This window comes from Lissotriton helveticus, chromosome 5_1 (genome assembly GCF_964261635.1).
Source record: "Lissotriton helveticus chromosome 5_1, aLisHel1.1, whole genome shotgun sequence".
Classification (NCBI taxonomy): domain Eukaryota; kingdom Metazoa; phylum Chordata; class Amphibia; order Caudata; family Salamandridae; genus Lissotriton; species Lissotriton helveticus.
This window is the reverse complement of record NC_136065.1, coordinates 445,039,762-445,056,185: the sequence shown is the minus strand read 5'-3', so window position 1 is coordinate 445,056,185 and position 16,424 is coordinate 445,039,762. Positions and strand designations below refer to the sequence as shown.

The 16,424-nt window shown below is 44.6% G+C and overlaps 1 protein-coding gene across 1 annotated transcript in view; it reads right to left on the bottom strand.

Moving 5' to 3' along the window:
- Positions 1 to 2,740: 2,740 nt before the first annotated feature.
- CABCOCO1 (ciliary associated calcium binding coiled-coil 1) overlaps positions 2,741 to 16,424 on the bottom strand; it is a 297,442-nt gene continuing 283,758 nt past the window's right edge. The window contains exon 8 of the mRNA XM_078642685.1: positions 2,741 to 3,596. Coding sequence (XP_078498811.1) covers positions 3,522 to 3,596 — 75 coding nt within the window. The 3' untranslated portion in view covers positions 2,741 to 3,521. The remainder of the gene's footprint in view (positions 3,597 to 16,424) is intronic.

The window sequence follows — 16,424 nt, the reverse complement described above, 5'->3', positions numbered from 1 at the left end:
TGCTAGATGTGTGAATCTGCAGCTGAACTAAGCTGCAAATCGCATGTGTCTTTCTCAGCTAAGCCCTGCAGGAAGCCAGTGTGCCCTTGTCTTGCTAAACAATGGTGCTCACCCACTCCCTCTTTACTGTTATGTTATGGGAAGGCTTAACGTCGTTCAAAAAAGACGATTTGACATTTTATACATATATTGAGTCAGAGACTATTAGCATGTGATACTTGCATTTATAAAACAACGTGCACTTTTTTACTTCTAAGAAATAAGTGAGCACAAAGCACTGTCTTAAGGTGGTAAAGGAACAGACAAGGAGATAATCATCCATTAGCTGAATGGTGCAATGATTACGCAGGAAACCTGAAACCAGATCAGTTTCCTCTGACCATATTGTGTGAGCCTATGTTAATCCATTTACTTCACTGTACCTCATTTTAATTCTATGTCAAATCTGAAACCACCTGGAAGAATTTCTATTCATTGTGTTTGCTATATGAATCACACACTTACCTATGGTTCACTAAGCAATGAAGTCAGTGGCAGCTAGTGACATTTGAAAGTGTTGAGGTGTAAAAGCATATACAACACACAGCTGGAGGTGCCCAATGCACTTTGTTTGCATACACAATGTCACTAACAAGACAGCTCGTATTAAGTTATCAGCATTAAGCATCTTGTAAAAACGAGCAGCTTTTGAAGTTGGTCATTGAACATGGAGCGGTTCTGAAAAAGCAGTGCTGGGATATAAATATAAGGAAAATATCACAACTACGCCCTACAGGTGAATTGCATGGGCTGATTCAGCAAATGCCTATGGCACCCTTTTTGACTTATATTTCAAGGTCACCGAAATAAAACATGCCTTATCAAAATCAACAAATCTGGCCACTTGGTAAGCATATGTGATTCTTCATTGATTGATAGCATGTCATAGCCTGATAGATTTATGTTTGCGGTTGCGTGGGTAAGTTAATGGGTGAATGTGAGAATGAGACGTTGGTTGGGTGGAGGGATGAGCTGGTAATTGAGTACATAGTAACTGGATGAATGACTAAGTGACTGAATGGAAGAATAAGAGGATGAGTGCATGGATGATGGTTGAATACATGATGAATGTCTAGATCACTGGATGGGTACATGCATGGCTGAGTGAGTGAGTGTAGGGATCGATAGAGACAAATTGCTCCAGTTGTACAAGCTACAGCATCAGACAGCAATAATAACGGAATAAAAATGCTAAGAATTACTAATATTAGGCCACTTCGAGAATTACACGGAATCTGGGCACTAATGTTCCACGATTGCCCACAAAATGTGTTAAATAAATACCGTCATTATTACAGTTCACCAATTACACCTGTGACGGGCACCATCAGGTCAAGCATGCCTATAATTTATTCTATTGTATGTGTAGCAGTATTTTAATATATATCAGGTCCTCAGTACAACAGACGTAAGCATGAAACCTGTATGACATGGAGCATTTTAGAGCCTATAAACGGATACAGGGGGCACAATGATGATACATAAGGCACCGACGCACACATTTTGTCCCCACTCTCAGTTTTCTGTCAGCTAAACTATTTATTCAGTACATTAGAGTGAGGCAAAAAGTGCTGGAAGGCGGATCTGTAGTGCTCTTGCCAGGCTGCCTCAAACAGAAGTTGTGTTTTCACACAGGCTGCGCCCTCATGAGCTAAAATGAGTAACAGTAAGACCTGTTCATTAAAGCGCTTAGAAACAGTGAAAGTGCTGCGTGAAGCGCCATGTTACGCATTTCTTCTTTTTATTATTAGCAGGATCATACCATACCTCAAAATGTTCGATTCCACTCCAGTCACTTACTTACTATGAGGGTGTCCATTCTGACTGCAGTCTGCACTCAGCCAACAAACCTAATGAACCATGGTTTCAGCACAAGAGCAGCGCCAGGACTGGGTGGAGTAGGCTAAATCAGCGCTCCTTTTGAGGCTGGGGGCCTGTGTTTCCAAACTGTTTGGCTGTTTAAAACTGCTTGGATTAGTGCAGTCAGAAGTGCGCATGTCGGGCTGGCCGTGAAGAGACCCAGCCAATCCGGCATGCGCACCTTAAGTTTCATACAAGTCAAGTCATTTCCTATGCTGCTGTCAATCAGCAGGAATAGCCCCACCCACTCACTCGCACTCGAGCTGAAACAGCGGCACAATATTAATCATGGTAAAGTCACCATGGCCAGCATTTTATTAATTTGCTTTTGCTGCCTGCTGCTTTTGCAGCAGGTGGGGCAAAGCTCCCCCGCCCTACAGGAGGAACTGCCGCTGAATAAAGTTACTCCAAGTACAAGAAAAAAATATGGACAATTTATGAAGTTCAAATGACAGATTGGAAGCTCTTGGTCACTCACGGCAGCGTTTTCAGGGAACTGAAGGAGGGCATATGAAAATGCTTAAAAACAATTATTTTTAACAGATGTCAATGAAGTGATTTGCTGTAATGTACTAAAGTGAGAGGAGATTAAGAAATAATCTATTTTTAATCAGAAAGGGACTTGTCAAGTTTCTACAGAACCTCTGCTGTACCATGTATATGGCAAATCTTTGGCTTGACTACAGTTTTGGCTCCGTCGAGCCAAGCCAGACCCCTATGTCGGACTTCCTTGTGAATACCATCGCTTACTCAATTCTAGTTAAGGTTTCATCCCTGGGTATTATAAACAAATTAAGATTGCAAAAAATGAAGACAACTGAAAGCATTCAAATATATGTAAATGACATGCTCACTTTATTTACTCGTTACAGGGCATTTCAAACTAACCACATACAAACAATATTCACAAATGCACTAAAACAGAGACTTTGGAAAGGCTTTATGTTCTTAAAAAATAGCAAAATAAATACATGTTAAACAAATGGCAACTGGGATGCATTAGGTGAAAATCTGTATTACAAATTTGAGCACACTAATGGCAGACTGGTTGTAACTGCACACAACTCTATTTTAATTTATACTACTGGGAGCATGATATGCAACGACTGAATTGCCAGATCATGGGCTTTTCTTAGTCACAAGGCGTTCCTTCCTACCATTAGAGGAGAGGAACATTGTTCTAGCGTTCTACAAATGTTCACTCTCTTGTGTTCACATCTGTGTAATTAGTATTTCGTATAGCTCTTCCCATGATCCTCTTAGCAAATAAAAAAATCACAAACCAACTCATATTTCTGGTTTTCTTACTGCTGCCAAAACGACAAAATCAATTTTAAAATGTACTATCTCGTTTCGGCTGTGTATTCCCTGGCCAAAACAAACGCCATCCGATTTTCATTCATGCAAACTTAATATGACCGCATTCAACATATTTATTCCCAGTAAAATAAGCACAGCTGTAGCCAGAGTGCAAATCATAAATATTTAAATCATTCTTTGACGTTCGAAAAACAAAGCAGAGTCTATTATTTCACGTGTTCAAAATAGTCTCAGAACATTACTGTAATTTACTATTAATGTTTCCTGCGTATCACATCAATGGAACCACTTTTCCAGAGCTTTCACGGCTTTTTCAGTTTTTCTATTCTCACAGTGTACGCCTCTTCCTGCATCCGCAGCTTTTCATTTATCTCGGTCTGCGAGAACAATCAGAGAGCAGTGGTTATGAAGGGGTTATCTCGTTTTGCACATTGTGTTTGTGGCAGTGACATAAGTGTAGCACAGCAAACCAGCCACTATCATGCACACAGCTTCCTGTTCTGCCGACATTGCGCTGCCCCAGACTTCTTTCTTGAGATAGCACGTTCTCTTACGTGTCTACCTACACGCATGGCACAACGCATGGCGCGCCTGACGTGCACAGGAAGTTGTACTGGAGGCAACCAGTTATTGCTGCGGCTTAGCGGGCAGAGATAACACTGCTAATCGAAATTCCACTACAGAAATTGATCACTGACACCTAATCAGAAACACAACTTTGCGATGCTATCTTTTACGTAATTTCCTTTTGCTTTAAGGGTGGCGTTTTCCATAGTATCTGTGAAAAAGTACTCAAGATTAAAGAAACACTACTGGGGCTGAAGTGCATCTTTTAAAAATTGTAAATGTTTGATGCCCATGGCTACATCTTAATTCTGACCACATTGTGTGAGCCTATGTAAATCAATTTACTTCACTATACCGCATTTTAATTCTATGTCAAATCTGAAACCACCTTGAAGAATTTCTATTCATTGTGTTTGCTCTATGGAACACACACTTACCTATGGTTCACTAAGCAATAAAGTCAGTGGCAGCTAGTAACATATGAAAGTGGTGATGCGTAAAAGCAAATACAACACACATCTTAACAAACTTACCTTTAAAAAAAAAAAGAAATAAGGGTTTTGTGGCCAACAGACCAACCCAGCAAAGCATATTGCTGAAATGTATGAACCTTTGGCAATATGAAGCTAGAGGTTTGGCATGGACTATTTATATTATGTCACCTATGTCTCTGTTATAGTAACGCTATTGCATTAGTAAACAGTATTTATCAGCCCATGTAATTAAGCCAAGCCCCTTGACATATCAGATCTATTTACAGTACGGTAAGCACACTGTATACAGTAGGCATAATACTAATGGTGTGTTCAGAAGCGAAAGAGAATATTTATCAATCAAATTGTCTAGTGGCACACTTGTGTTGTACATTTTAAACAGTGAATGTTAGCTCGTAACAGTATGGTGTTTGTCATGCATGCTCCCCCCCACCACGAAATTCAGGGAGGACTTGGCCATGCCTAGAGATAGTTTCTCCAGGAAACCCATTATCTACCACTTATGGGAGCTCAATAAAATGCCAAATACTCTATCTGATTTTCATGGGGTAGCGAGGATGAGTGTTAGACCGGATATCCTTGGGGTGGTTTCCCCGCCCAACCTTTTGCCTTCACCCTCCTTTGCCGAATTAGTTTTTGTTGGCCATAGCAATCTCCACACTTTCCCATTGCTAACCAGTGCAAAAGTGCTTGTGGTCACTCCTCTAAACATGGTAACAATTGGCTTACACCCAATTGGCACATTTAGTTTACTAGTCAGTCAGAATAACTTTATTCGGCTTACTCAAAAGCCATACAAAGCAGGAAAAATAAAATACATTTCATATAAAATTATCATAATCACACAAAAACATTAAATGAATAGCAATTTAACATACAATTAAAAAGTATATCATTTACACATGGGTATAAAGAAGAAAAAAAACATTTGACTCTAAAACTAATCTTGGCAAACAGCTTTCGCCCTTGAGGCGGCTACCAGAAAACTAGCAATGCAGAAAGTAACATGGGGATTAGGTAATAATTGTAAATAAAACAAAGCCGGTCTTACTTGAGTAAAGCCGGCCTTTTTGAGAATGGGCAGCAAATATTTTTTCCGGGGTTCTGAAAACAGCCCGCAAAACATAACAAAATGCATCGTGTCCTGCACTGAGAACTGGTCACAGCTACAGGGCGGGGCTAATTCTGGTTTCTGCCAGTTTTTAAAAGAACCTAGATAAAAATGTAACAAATTAAATCTAAATTTGGTTAAAAGAAACCTATGGAAGGGGATTGTTACAAAACCAAGGTAGGGTGCAAGTGATAACGAGTTGACCAATAAACAGTGGTCCCTCACTGCCGGTTTTACCAATTCGCGTTCTTCACGGCATGCTTCCTTCCTTTCCAAAAATGACTTTTTTACAAATTCAATATCTTGGATCTTAATAACCTCGGGGGAGGAAAAAAGATCCGGACGACCAAGATCTGAAAATGCCCTACTCAAGTAAGCCACCCAAGGGATCTTTTTGGATCTGTCCAAGGACAGTACGTCAGACATAATCTTGTGGTTCAGTGGGAGTTCTTCATTCATCCACATTTTCAGCCAAAGTATCAGGGGGGCCATGCTCAGTTTATCAGAGAGAAACTGTAGGCCCACTTCCTTATGGATCGAATACGTTGGGGTCGACTGAGGAACAGAGAGTAGGGTTCTGATAAATCTATTTTCCGCTTTTTGGATTGGTTCCACATTTACATAACCCCACAATGCGGACCCATATAAGGCAATGGCTACGGGTTTACTGTTATAGATTTTTAATAAAGCTTCCATGGGCCTAGCCCCTAGCCTGCCGGCGAAGCCCAGAAGCGCTGATGATGATCTGATAACAGCCAACCTCTTAGCTCTTACCTGCGGACCCCAGGACCCTTTCTGGTCGAACAGTACACCTAAATAGGGGAATGTAGATACCCTAGAAACTGTGTCCCCCCTGCATGTGAATGTTTTATTTCTCTTCTTACGACATTCTCGGCCCACCACCATTGTGTGTGACTTGGTTACGTTTATCTTAAGATCTAATTGCTCCATAAACGAACCAAAGGCGTTCAAAAGGCACTGGAGGCCAACACCCGTGCGGGCAATCAGCACGGCGTCATCCGCGTATAGGAGCGCCGGGATCTTAATTGCTCCCACACGCGGGACGTCGGCTTCCTGTCCCCCCAGGTGTGCGCCCAGGCCGTTAATATAGATGGTGAAGAGCAGGGGGGCTAAGATACAGCCTTGCCGCACCCCCCTTAATGATCTAAAGGGAGTGGTACACCTGCCCTCATTTGTCACGCGTACACTGGAAGAGAGTTCTTGATGCAGGGTAGCTATAAAAGTGACCAAGGCCTCGTCAATCCCCATCTCCAGTAAGATGGCCCACAACTTCGACCTGTTGACTAGGTCAAAAGCCGAGGAGAGGTCCATAAATGCAAGATATACGGACCCCTCCTTGGCCACAGTATATTTGGAGATGAGCAGATGTAAATTTACGCACTGTTCAATGGTGCCCTTTCTTTCCCTAAAGCCATATTGAATTTCAGCCAACCCCCCACAGTACTCGACATTCTCCCTCAACCTGGTTAGAAGAACTCTACCTAAAATTTTTACTGACGAATCCAGGAGGGATATGTGCCTATAACAGGCTGGATCATCCCGCAAACCCTTTTTAAAAATTGGAACAATAGTAGAGGTGTCCCAAGAAGCGGGTGCAGAATTACCATTAACGGCGTTAAACACGTTTGCCAGAACTTCAGCCCATAGTTTAGGTGAGTACAAGAAAAAGTCAGCGGGCACACCGTCAGGGCCAGGTGCCTTATGCTTTTTAGTAGCCAAAATAGCTTTTTCCACCTCATTTCGATTAAAAAAGATGGGGTGGATGACGGAGGTATTCAACGGAACATCATTAGTCGCATCAGCAGTGTCCCCATAGACATTTTTAAAGTGTGACAGCCATTTATCATCGGAAACGACACAGTCCATAGATTCATTGCTGTCGTCCGAAAAAAAGGGCTGTTTAATGGTCTCCCAAAATTTTTTACTATCTTTCAGGACTGCCACCGAAAGGAGACTGTCCCATGCTTCTTGTTTAATAGTATCCTTTCGTTTTTTGACAGCTAGCTTGTAGATCTTCCTCAATCTGGTGATCTCACTTTTTACCCTAGGGGTATTTTTTAGGGCTACCAGCAGTGATCTATGTGCTTTAGAGCAAGCTGAATCAAACCAACGCTTAATTCCTGGGGTACCTTTTTTTGTCTTTGCTATAAGATCCTGTGATACCTGCCCGCATATTCCTTCAAATGCCTTGACAATTTCTTGACCCTGGGCACATGGATTTTTACAGATCTCAACCTGGTCCTTAATTTTAACATAATTTTCTGCGTAAAATTTCTCCGGTACCACCTTGGCCCATTTCAAGCGTCTACCTTGATCTGAAATCTTCAGAGGATGGGCAGGCCTGATTATCAACGGGGATGAACCCATGTGGCCTCCCCACGCTACTTCTAATTCTACCGGGTTATGATCACTAAAGTGTGATTGTACTGTGCGATAAGAAATCGCCCGGTTTAAGATTCCCAAGGATATAAATATGTAATCTATGATTGTACCTTGTGGAATGCCAGTAAAGGTTGGCAATCTAGTGCCCCCATCTGGTTCATACAGATCAAAGTTAGCGAGAAGATCTTCCAATTCCTCTCCCTCTGCAGTGTGTTCGAAATGGGGTCCCTCTAAACCATCATCCCGTTCCATACTGCTTTTCGTACAAATTAGGTTACACGGATGAATATTAAAATCACCTAATAAAATGTATTCAGTATCAAATTTAGTATTCTGACTGACCAAATTTAAAATATTGTCTAAATCAGTAATGTTTTGACCTCTGTGGTCGCAGCTCCCTGAGTTATAAAAATTTATAAAAATAGTCCTGCTAATGTTATTAGTCACTCTTTCAACCATCAAAATGTTTGGCGAGTTGGTGCTAATCTGCCTACAGCTGCCCTTTAAGTCTAATGAGAACAAAATCAGCAGGCCTCCCTTTGCCCTCCCCATACGACTAGGGACAGCTGGTTTAGTAAAGCTAATAAACCCGTCCCACCAAAGGTTGGCAGAGATGTCCCAGGTTTCCTGGAGGGCAATAATATGGTGACCTAAAACAAAGTTTAACCATAACTTATCCTGTCGCTTACTGCTTAACCCTGCTATATTCCAACTTATCAACTTGCACGAGTCTCTGGATAACTTAGGTTCAGAATACCCCACCAATACCCCAGCATTGCTATGTGGTGGTTGAGTTAAATCGTTTGAACCTGCTTTCGCTAGGCTCTGTGGCTTGTCTCCGGCAATGCGCTGATTCACGCGGTGCTCGGGCTGATGTGACATAGGAGGGTGGACTTGTCTAGGTCTGATTTGGTCTCCCTGCCCCGTCTGAGGGATGAACTCGTCAGGATATAATCCCTTAATATGTGGACTATTCCTATCTAATTGTTGGTTTAAATCATTATTTCCCAGATTAGTGAGCTCTATATGTCAGTCGCAGTCGTTTAAGTTGGACAGGACTCCGTACCTGTTCCCTGTTCCAAAGCCCCAATCAAATGGGGTAGCTGGCTGACCCCAACCATTCACTACTGTGTTCCACATAGGCTGTGGAGTGTTGGGGCGCATCAAAAACTGTTCGTTTCCCGGCCTAACCATAAAGCCATGTCCATATCCTCTGTTATCAAATCCCGGGGTGCTTACTCCCCACCTATTTGTGTTTGTGTTGGGCCAATTTGGCCCCGGGGTTCTGGCCATTTGCCCAGTCGGGAAGTTATATTGCCCTGTCCCATGGCTAATCATCGGGTGTGAACGGTCGTTGTTGAATCTAGATTTGTTTTCCCCACCCCAATAAGTGGCTCTTACGTGCCTTCTAGGCCTGGGAATATTAGGGGAAATGACATTATGATTTCTATTAAGAAAGAATTTCAGGGTAAGCGGAATTATTGAGCCGCTTCTACGTTGAGGTGGGAAGATGTTAGCAAGGATATTTGGGAGTACTTCTGCGCTGGCAAAGTTTAAAACTACGCAGTCCCCTTTAAATTTCTTTTGTTTATTCCCAATCCATGGTACCCTCCTTGACGTGACAATTTCCCCTGCTAGCTGGTCAACTCCCTGGGATGCCATATACATATTATTGGAAAGCCAATGTAGGGCTTTGTCTTTTAATCCTTGAGGGGTTTCTTTTTGCTCGGGGGATAGGACAGGAACGTTCGCTAATACTAGGACTAGGGGTGAGGCTGCCATAATAAATTGTGTTGAATCCTCCCCTAAGTTCAATAGTGCTGGCACAGCAGGTACTAAAGTTGGCGACTCTCTCATTACAGCCTGGCTGGGCTCAGATGATGTTAACTGCCCTGCTAAAGTGGGCTGTACTTGGCCTTCCATGAGGCATGTATCAGGACCCGTACCCACCTCTGCTGTGACTACTGGTTTAATAACATGGGTGGCTAAATTTTCCAAATCGTTGACCACCTTAGTTTGCGACCCACCCATCTTTTTCACTTCAGCTGTTAGTTTATCTATTTTCCCAATGAGTGGCTTAATGATGGTCCTAATTTTAATGTCTATCATTTCCGAGATCCTATTAAATAGGTCATCGTCAATGATTTGCCTAAGCTCTTCTGGGTCTTCATGCTCCACATTTTTCACTTTATGTCTAGGTGGCGGGGTAGCCTTTTTCTTTCCTGTCTGCTTAGCCCCACGTTTAGCTTGTGACTTTCTACAGTTTCTCACTGGCCGGGCAACAGGCGACGGAGGTGGCAGGGCTTCCGCTGTGGTATTGTGCTGTTGCTCGGAATCAGACACTACATGTAGTGAGAGATCAATTAACAAATCAGAATTTTCTATCACATTGCTAATAGCTTGGGAATTTATATCAGGAATCAAGATTGTGGGATCAGGAGAACGAGTCCCAGACAATTGTGCATCAGGGGCAGGACTTAGTGGACGCAAAATTGGAGATTGACTCAAGCCTAGGGATTCCCTTCTTTCGTTATTTTTTATCTTCACCAGTTGAACTAGGAAGGAATCTAAAGTATTAAGTGGTTCTGACGTCACAGGGGCCGATTTTCTAGGCATGTTTATAAAGCTCAAGAATACTAGCAAGGGTCAAATATGGCACTCAATAGTGTGGAAGGTATGGTAAAACTAGGACACAATATTAACAGAGCTATTATGTAAAGTAAATCATAACAAAGCTATACAACATAAAACAGATTCAATTAGTCAGCAAGAACCTGCGTTAATTGAAATAAGCAAGGTCTAACCCCTTTCCTGTGTCGGAGAAATCAGTAACAGTCAGTGTCAATAAAAAACGATTGTCCTCGTTCAACACAGTACCTTAGTTTGTTCAAAGTGAGATGTAAGAGAGGTGGCCCGGCCCGGCCTCCTTCGGCCCCTGACGGCCACAGACAATCCCGCCCTTGTCCCGGGCTTCTCCCGGCGCTCCCGCGCGCTCTCGCGCAGCGGGACACTCACATCAGAATTAAGCTGCCTGCAAAGGAAAGGGAGGAGCCTGCAGGGAGAGCGTCCCAGGTGTTGGCAATTGGGAGTTGTGGGCGCTCCTGGGACTTGGAGTCCTGCGCCCACAACACGCTCGCAGCCCTGCAGGTCTCAGTGCCCAAAAGATAATTTACAGCAGTAGCGCTGTGCAGGAAAGGCCTCCGGCGAAGCGGGACCCGCGCAGCGGGTACCGCGAGCTGTAGAACAAAGGAGGCAGAAAAGCCCAGCAAATGCGGCAACGCAGCAGCCCAGCGTCTGGTCAGCAGGAAATGAGGCAAGGAATCCCTACTAGTCCCTACAACAGTGTACCCAGAGCATGTAAATGAAATGTTACTAATGGGTCAGGACTCATTGTGCCACCTACTTAAGTAGCCCTTCAAAACATGTCTCAGACCTGCCATTTCAGCCTGTGTGCAGTTTCCATGTGCCATTTTGACATTGCTAAATAAACCTCTTGCAAGGGTTAACCCTTTCTTTTTAATACATACATGTCACAGCTAGAGTTGGCCCTAAACAGCCCTTAGGGAGGTGATGTATATTTAAAAAGTTGGGCATTTACTTTTCGGTTTTACATGTCACAGTAGTGAAGTAGTCTTAAATTTAGTGTTTCCTTACTGTAAGGCCTATCTCTCCCATAGGATAACATTGTGCTACTTTATAACATTTAATAAATGATAGCTTTTCTTTGGGAATATTATGTTTGGTGTCTAAGGAATTGTAAGTTTAAACCCTCCTTAATGGTAATGTTGTATTTTAATCCACAATTCTGAAAATGCCACTTTTAAAAATGTGGCCTTTTCTTGCCCTTACCATTTGTTGCCTGCAGCCTGTTTACAGGGTCACATAACTAGATGTTGTTGGAAACTGGCCTTTTTCTATTCCTCTCAGACAGCCACACAATAGGTAGACTGGGTGTTGGTAGGATGGGCCATCCTGACAGGATGGGAGGGGTGAAGCTGAGCACAGCCTCACTTGAACTTCAAAAACACTACCTCAGCGCAAACACAAAGAACTTCACCCTAGCCTTTGTGACTCCAGACATCCTGTGACCAGGGCAGGAAGGCATGAAATTCCAGGTACATTTATGGGCGCCTCCAGATGCTTCTTTCACTTCAAAGCTGGAACCAGGTATAAAAATAGAACCCTCAGACCTACACTTAAGTACACCCCTGGTCCTGGGGATACTGCAGAAGAAAGACTGCCCTGTTTTCAGAGGACTGCCCTGCTGCCTGAGGTCTTCTCCACTGTCTGGGAAGGATGACTGGCCCTTCTTCTTTCATTGCAGTCTACCTAAAGTGACTCCAAGAGTCAGCTGACTGACCCTCTGTTCAGAGCTATAGGAACACAACAAGCTCCAGAGGCCTCCCTGCAACTGCCTAGCTGACCTGCTGTACTGGACCTGCCCGGTCCTGCAACTGGACCTGCCTGACCCCTGTTGGACTTTCTACAAGAGTGAGCCCCCTGATCCCCAGGAGGCACCTCTCCAAGTCCTGGGCCCTTGGTAGGCATCAGAGTGCGCTCCTCTGACAACATAGGAAAATCCTGAAGTTGTGGGCTCTTTGCAATCACAAATGGGCTTTTTCATGCCAAGATCTTGCTTCCCATGATGACCACCAATGCAAAGCTCTGATGAACCTGAGTTTTCATGCTACAGCAACTGCTAGCAATTACCTCCAATGCAAGATTTGTACTTTGCGCAACGGCGTCAACAGTTTGTGGTGAATGGCAGTGTGAAACTTCCGCATCGACTGTCCGCGACTGACCACTGTAGCGATGAGTCTCTGCAAAGCCTTCCCTGCTCCTCACTGCCTCCTTCACTGCGTACTGGACTCTTCCCATCAGACATTGAGAAGGTAAAAATTTTCAGCGGGACTAGCCTGGTCACTGTATCCACCTCGTGCTCCATCACCGTCCACCCGAACCTGTGACTTTCACTCGGTCTCGCATTACCAGATAACCATGAGTGGCGCTAGTGCTTTAAGATGCTAATCTTACCTAAAATCGTTGGCACTGTCAAATAATTTATCAAACTTTACTCTATTTTTCTAAATTGGTATGGGATCTTTCTTGTGTTATGTTTTCCCGGTATTACTGTTTGTGTGCTGCATAAATACTTTACACATTGCCTATAAATTAAACCTGACTGCTTTTGCGCCAACCTACCAAAGGATTAGCCTCAGGTTAATTCAGTGACTCTTTGAGTTTCACCCTGACAAGGATTGAGGTTGTTGCTTGAAAAGGGCTCACACCCCCTCAACGAACAACCCAATTTCTCACAATGGGGAATCGAGGCTTACTCTTGGAGGGTGGTGTAGCTTCAAAAAAATCTGATATAGGTAACAAGTAAATAATGTAGGAGGAGCCTATACGACAGCTCATGCACCTGGTGAGCGTTAGCCAGTTCCTTAATGCAGCATTGAACATCATGAAGAAACACAGGAACCCATCACCAGTATGATAGCTCTAAATTTTCCATGATTTTGTCCTGCTGTTCTTGAACTGGACATGGAAACTGCAGTCTGATCCGGTTCCTTTGTGTTAGACCCATCGTTTTCCAGCTGGCAGGAATGTACCAAAGCAAGTCATAATCCACCACTCTAAATAGGATGAGTACTATACACATGTCTGATAACCTGAGCTCACCCTTAGGTAGCTTGGCACTGAGCATCAGGCTTATGCTTAGGGCCCAATTGTACAGTATTGGCACAACACCACGCTCGCAACACACAGCGTATGCCACAAAAAGACTTCATACAGTATGTATAAAACACTTGTCTTTGCATTACACACACACACTAAAATCAAAACGAGATACACATTGTATATACACTTTACAGTTATATGCCATTGTCATACTTTCCCATTGAAATAAAAATGAAATATAAATTGTACATACACTTTACAGTTATATGCAATTGCTGAACTTTCCCATCCGCAGAAAGATCAAACTGTCACAGGTCTTTCACTATGCCTCGTGACCCAGCCCCTCAGTCACTCAACGACACCAGCCAATAATACTTGATGCACCTGACTAGACAGTCATATCTACCTAACATGGAAAGAAACAGTCACTTAGTTTTGTCCATTTGGATTAGACCTCCAGGCATCTGACAGCACCTGCAAGAATGCGGGATCGTGTCCCCCTATAGACAAAAGATTGTGACCCAAGAAGCTGACACGCTTCACAGTATTGTGATCTGATATAGCCCCTGACAGAAGACACATGAAACCCCTTGGGCCTCGTCATGATGATCTCCACAGAAAACTACCATGTGACATGGATCCTGGGAGAGGGAGCCAACGACCATGGACAGAGGCTGCAATGTCAAGCACTGATGTCTTCCCGATCTGGAGGTCAAAGACTCTCTCAGCTCCCGGATCAGATTCCCCCAACAACCTTTGGACAACACACGCTCTGGAGCGCAAGCTAGCACTGGTGCCCTTGATTGCAACTACGGGTCCCTAAGACTCTTCAAGCTTCCCCCACACTCCTCAAACTCCTCATGCCTCTCCACCTCAGGGGGCTGCTGATCTTAACAAACATACTCCTCTGCACAGTTTGATGATGGTGTACTTCCCAACCAACAATCATTTCTACCCATTTCCAGCGCACCCAGTCCGGTCCTTACAATTGCATGGAAACTGTGCAATCTTGTGTGCCCCTAAAATCTCATTTACAGGAAACTGGAACAAGATCTCTGATGATCAGCTCACTGCTACCCTCAGCAGCTCCACCCCAACCGCCACAGATGATTACCCAACAACCGCCGCCAGAACCCTGCGCAATTGGATCACCGACTGCACCCAACACCATTACCCTCCTCAAGAAAACTACCAAGACACATGCCAAGAGAGCCAGCTGGTTCTCCACCAAACTTAGAGAATCCAGAAGAACCTGCAGACGCCTCAAAAAGATATGGAGGAAGTCCAAAACTACAGCAGACCGTGACAACTTCAAAGCAGCCACCGCCGCCCACCACAAGCTCATCAAACACACAAGGAAGAAGGCACTCCAGGACAGAATCTCCGCCCATGCACACCACAGTAAGGAACTTTTGCGGCATCTTCAAAGAGTTCACCTAACCCAACAGCGAGACAAATGACACCGACCCCCTCCCAGGACCTCTGCGACAGACTCAGCTCCTTCTTCCACTACAAAATCATGACCATCCACGACAACTTTGACAATGACAACCAATAAGCTCAACCTACACCCCCCACTCCCAACACCACGCAGCCAACACTTTACTGGTGGACCGCACTCCCATCGAAGACACCCTGAAGACTATGAAGTCAACCCACTGCGGGGTTTCCACAGACCCCTGCCCCCATCACATCTACAACAGAGCAGCCAACATCATCGACCCTTAGCTTCGACGAATCAGCAACAGCTCCTTCCAGACCGCCTTCTTCCCCGATGACTGGAAACATGCCAAGATCAGCCCTCTCCTTAAAAAACCCCAGCGGACCCCACCGACCTAAAAAACATCAAACCCAACTCCTTACTCCCGTACCCAGCGAAAGTCATCGAAAGAGCCGCCAACAGCCAACTCACCTCCTTCATTGAAGACAACAACATCCTCAACACCTCCCAATCTGGCTTCAGGAAAGACCACAGCATCGAAACTGCCCTTCTTGCCGCTACTGTCGACATCCGCTCCCTCCTCAAAAGAGGAGAGATGGTGCCCTCATCTTCCTGGACCTCTCAGCAGCCTTCAACACAGTCACTCACCGCACCCTAGCCCGCAGACTTCATGATGCAGGAATCTGGAAGAAGGACCTCGACTGGATCCGCTCATTCCTTTCCGGCAGAAAGCAGTAGGTCAGACTACCACCCTTTCTCTCGGATCCCACACCGACCACCTGCAGAGTTTCCCAATGATCCTCCATCAGCCCCACCCTGTTCGACGTCTACATGGCCCCGCTTGCTCTCACTGTCAGATCCCAAGGACTCAACATTGTATCTTATGCAGACGACACCCAACTCATCCTCTCCCTATCCAACAAACCCAACATCTTCAAACACAACTTAAAAGAAGGAAGGAAGCCTTCGCCAGGTGGATGAAGAACAGCTGCCTACAACTGAACACGGACAAAACCAAATTACTCATCATGGGCCCAAACCCGATGCCTGGAACAACACCTGGTGGCCCCCCCGCCCTTGGCAGCCCACCGTCACCAGAAACCACGCAAGCAACCTCAGCATCCTTCTGGACACTGGACTCAAATTGGACCGCCAAGTCAACGCTGTCTCTTCCCCTGTTTCCATACCCTACCACTTCTATGAAAGACCTTGAATTGGATCCCCCTCGGACACAGGAAAACCGTCACCCACCCCCTCATCAGTAGCAGACTGGACTAAGGCAATGTTGCCGATATCAACAAGAACCTCACCAGCAACCTCCAGAACATTCAGAACACCTGCACCAGGCTAGTCCTCAACCTACCACACCACTGCCACACAACCCAACACCTGCGGACACTACATTGGCTCCTCATCAAGAAGAGACTCACCTTCAAGCTTCAACCCACGCCCACAAAGCCCTCAACAACATTGGACCGGCCTACCTGACCATCGTCTCTCGTTCCAC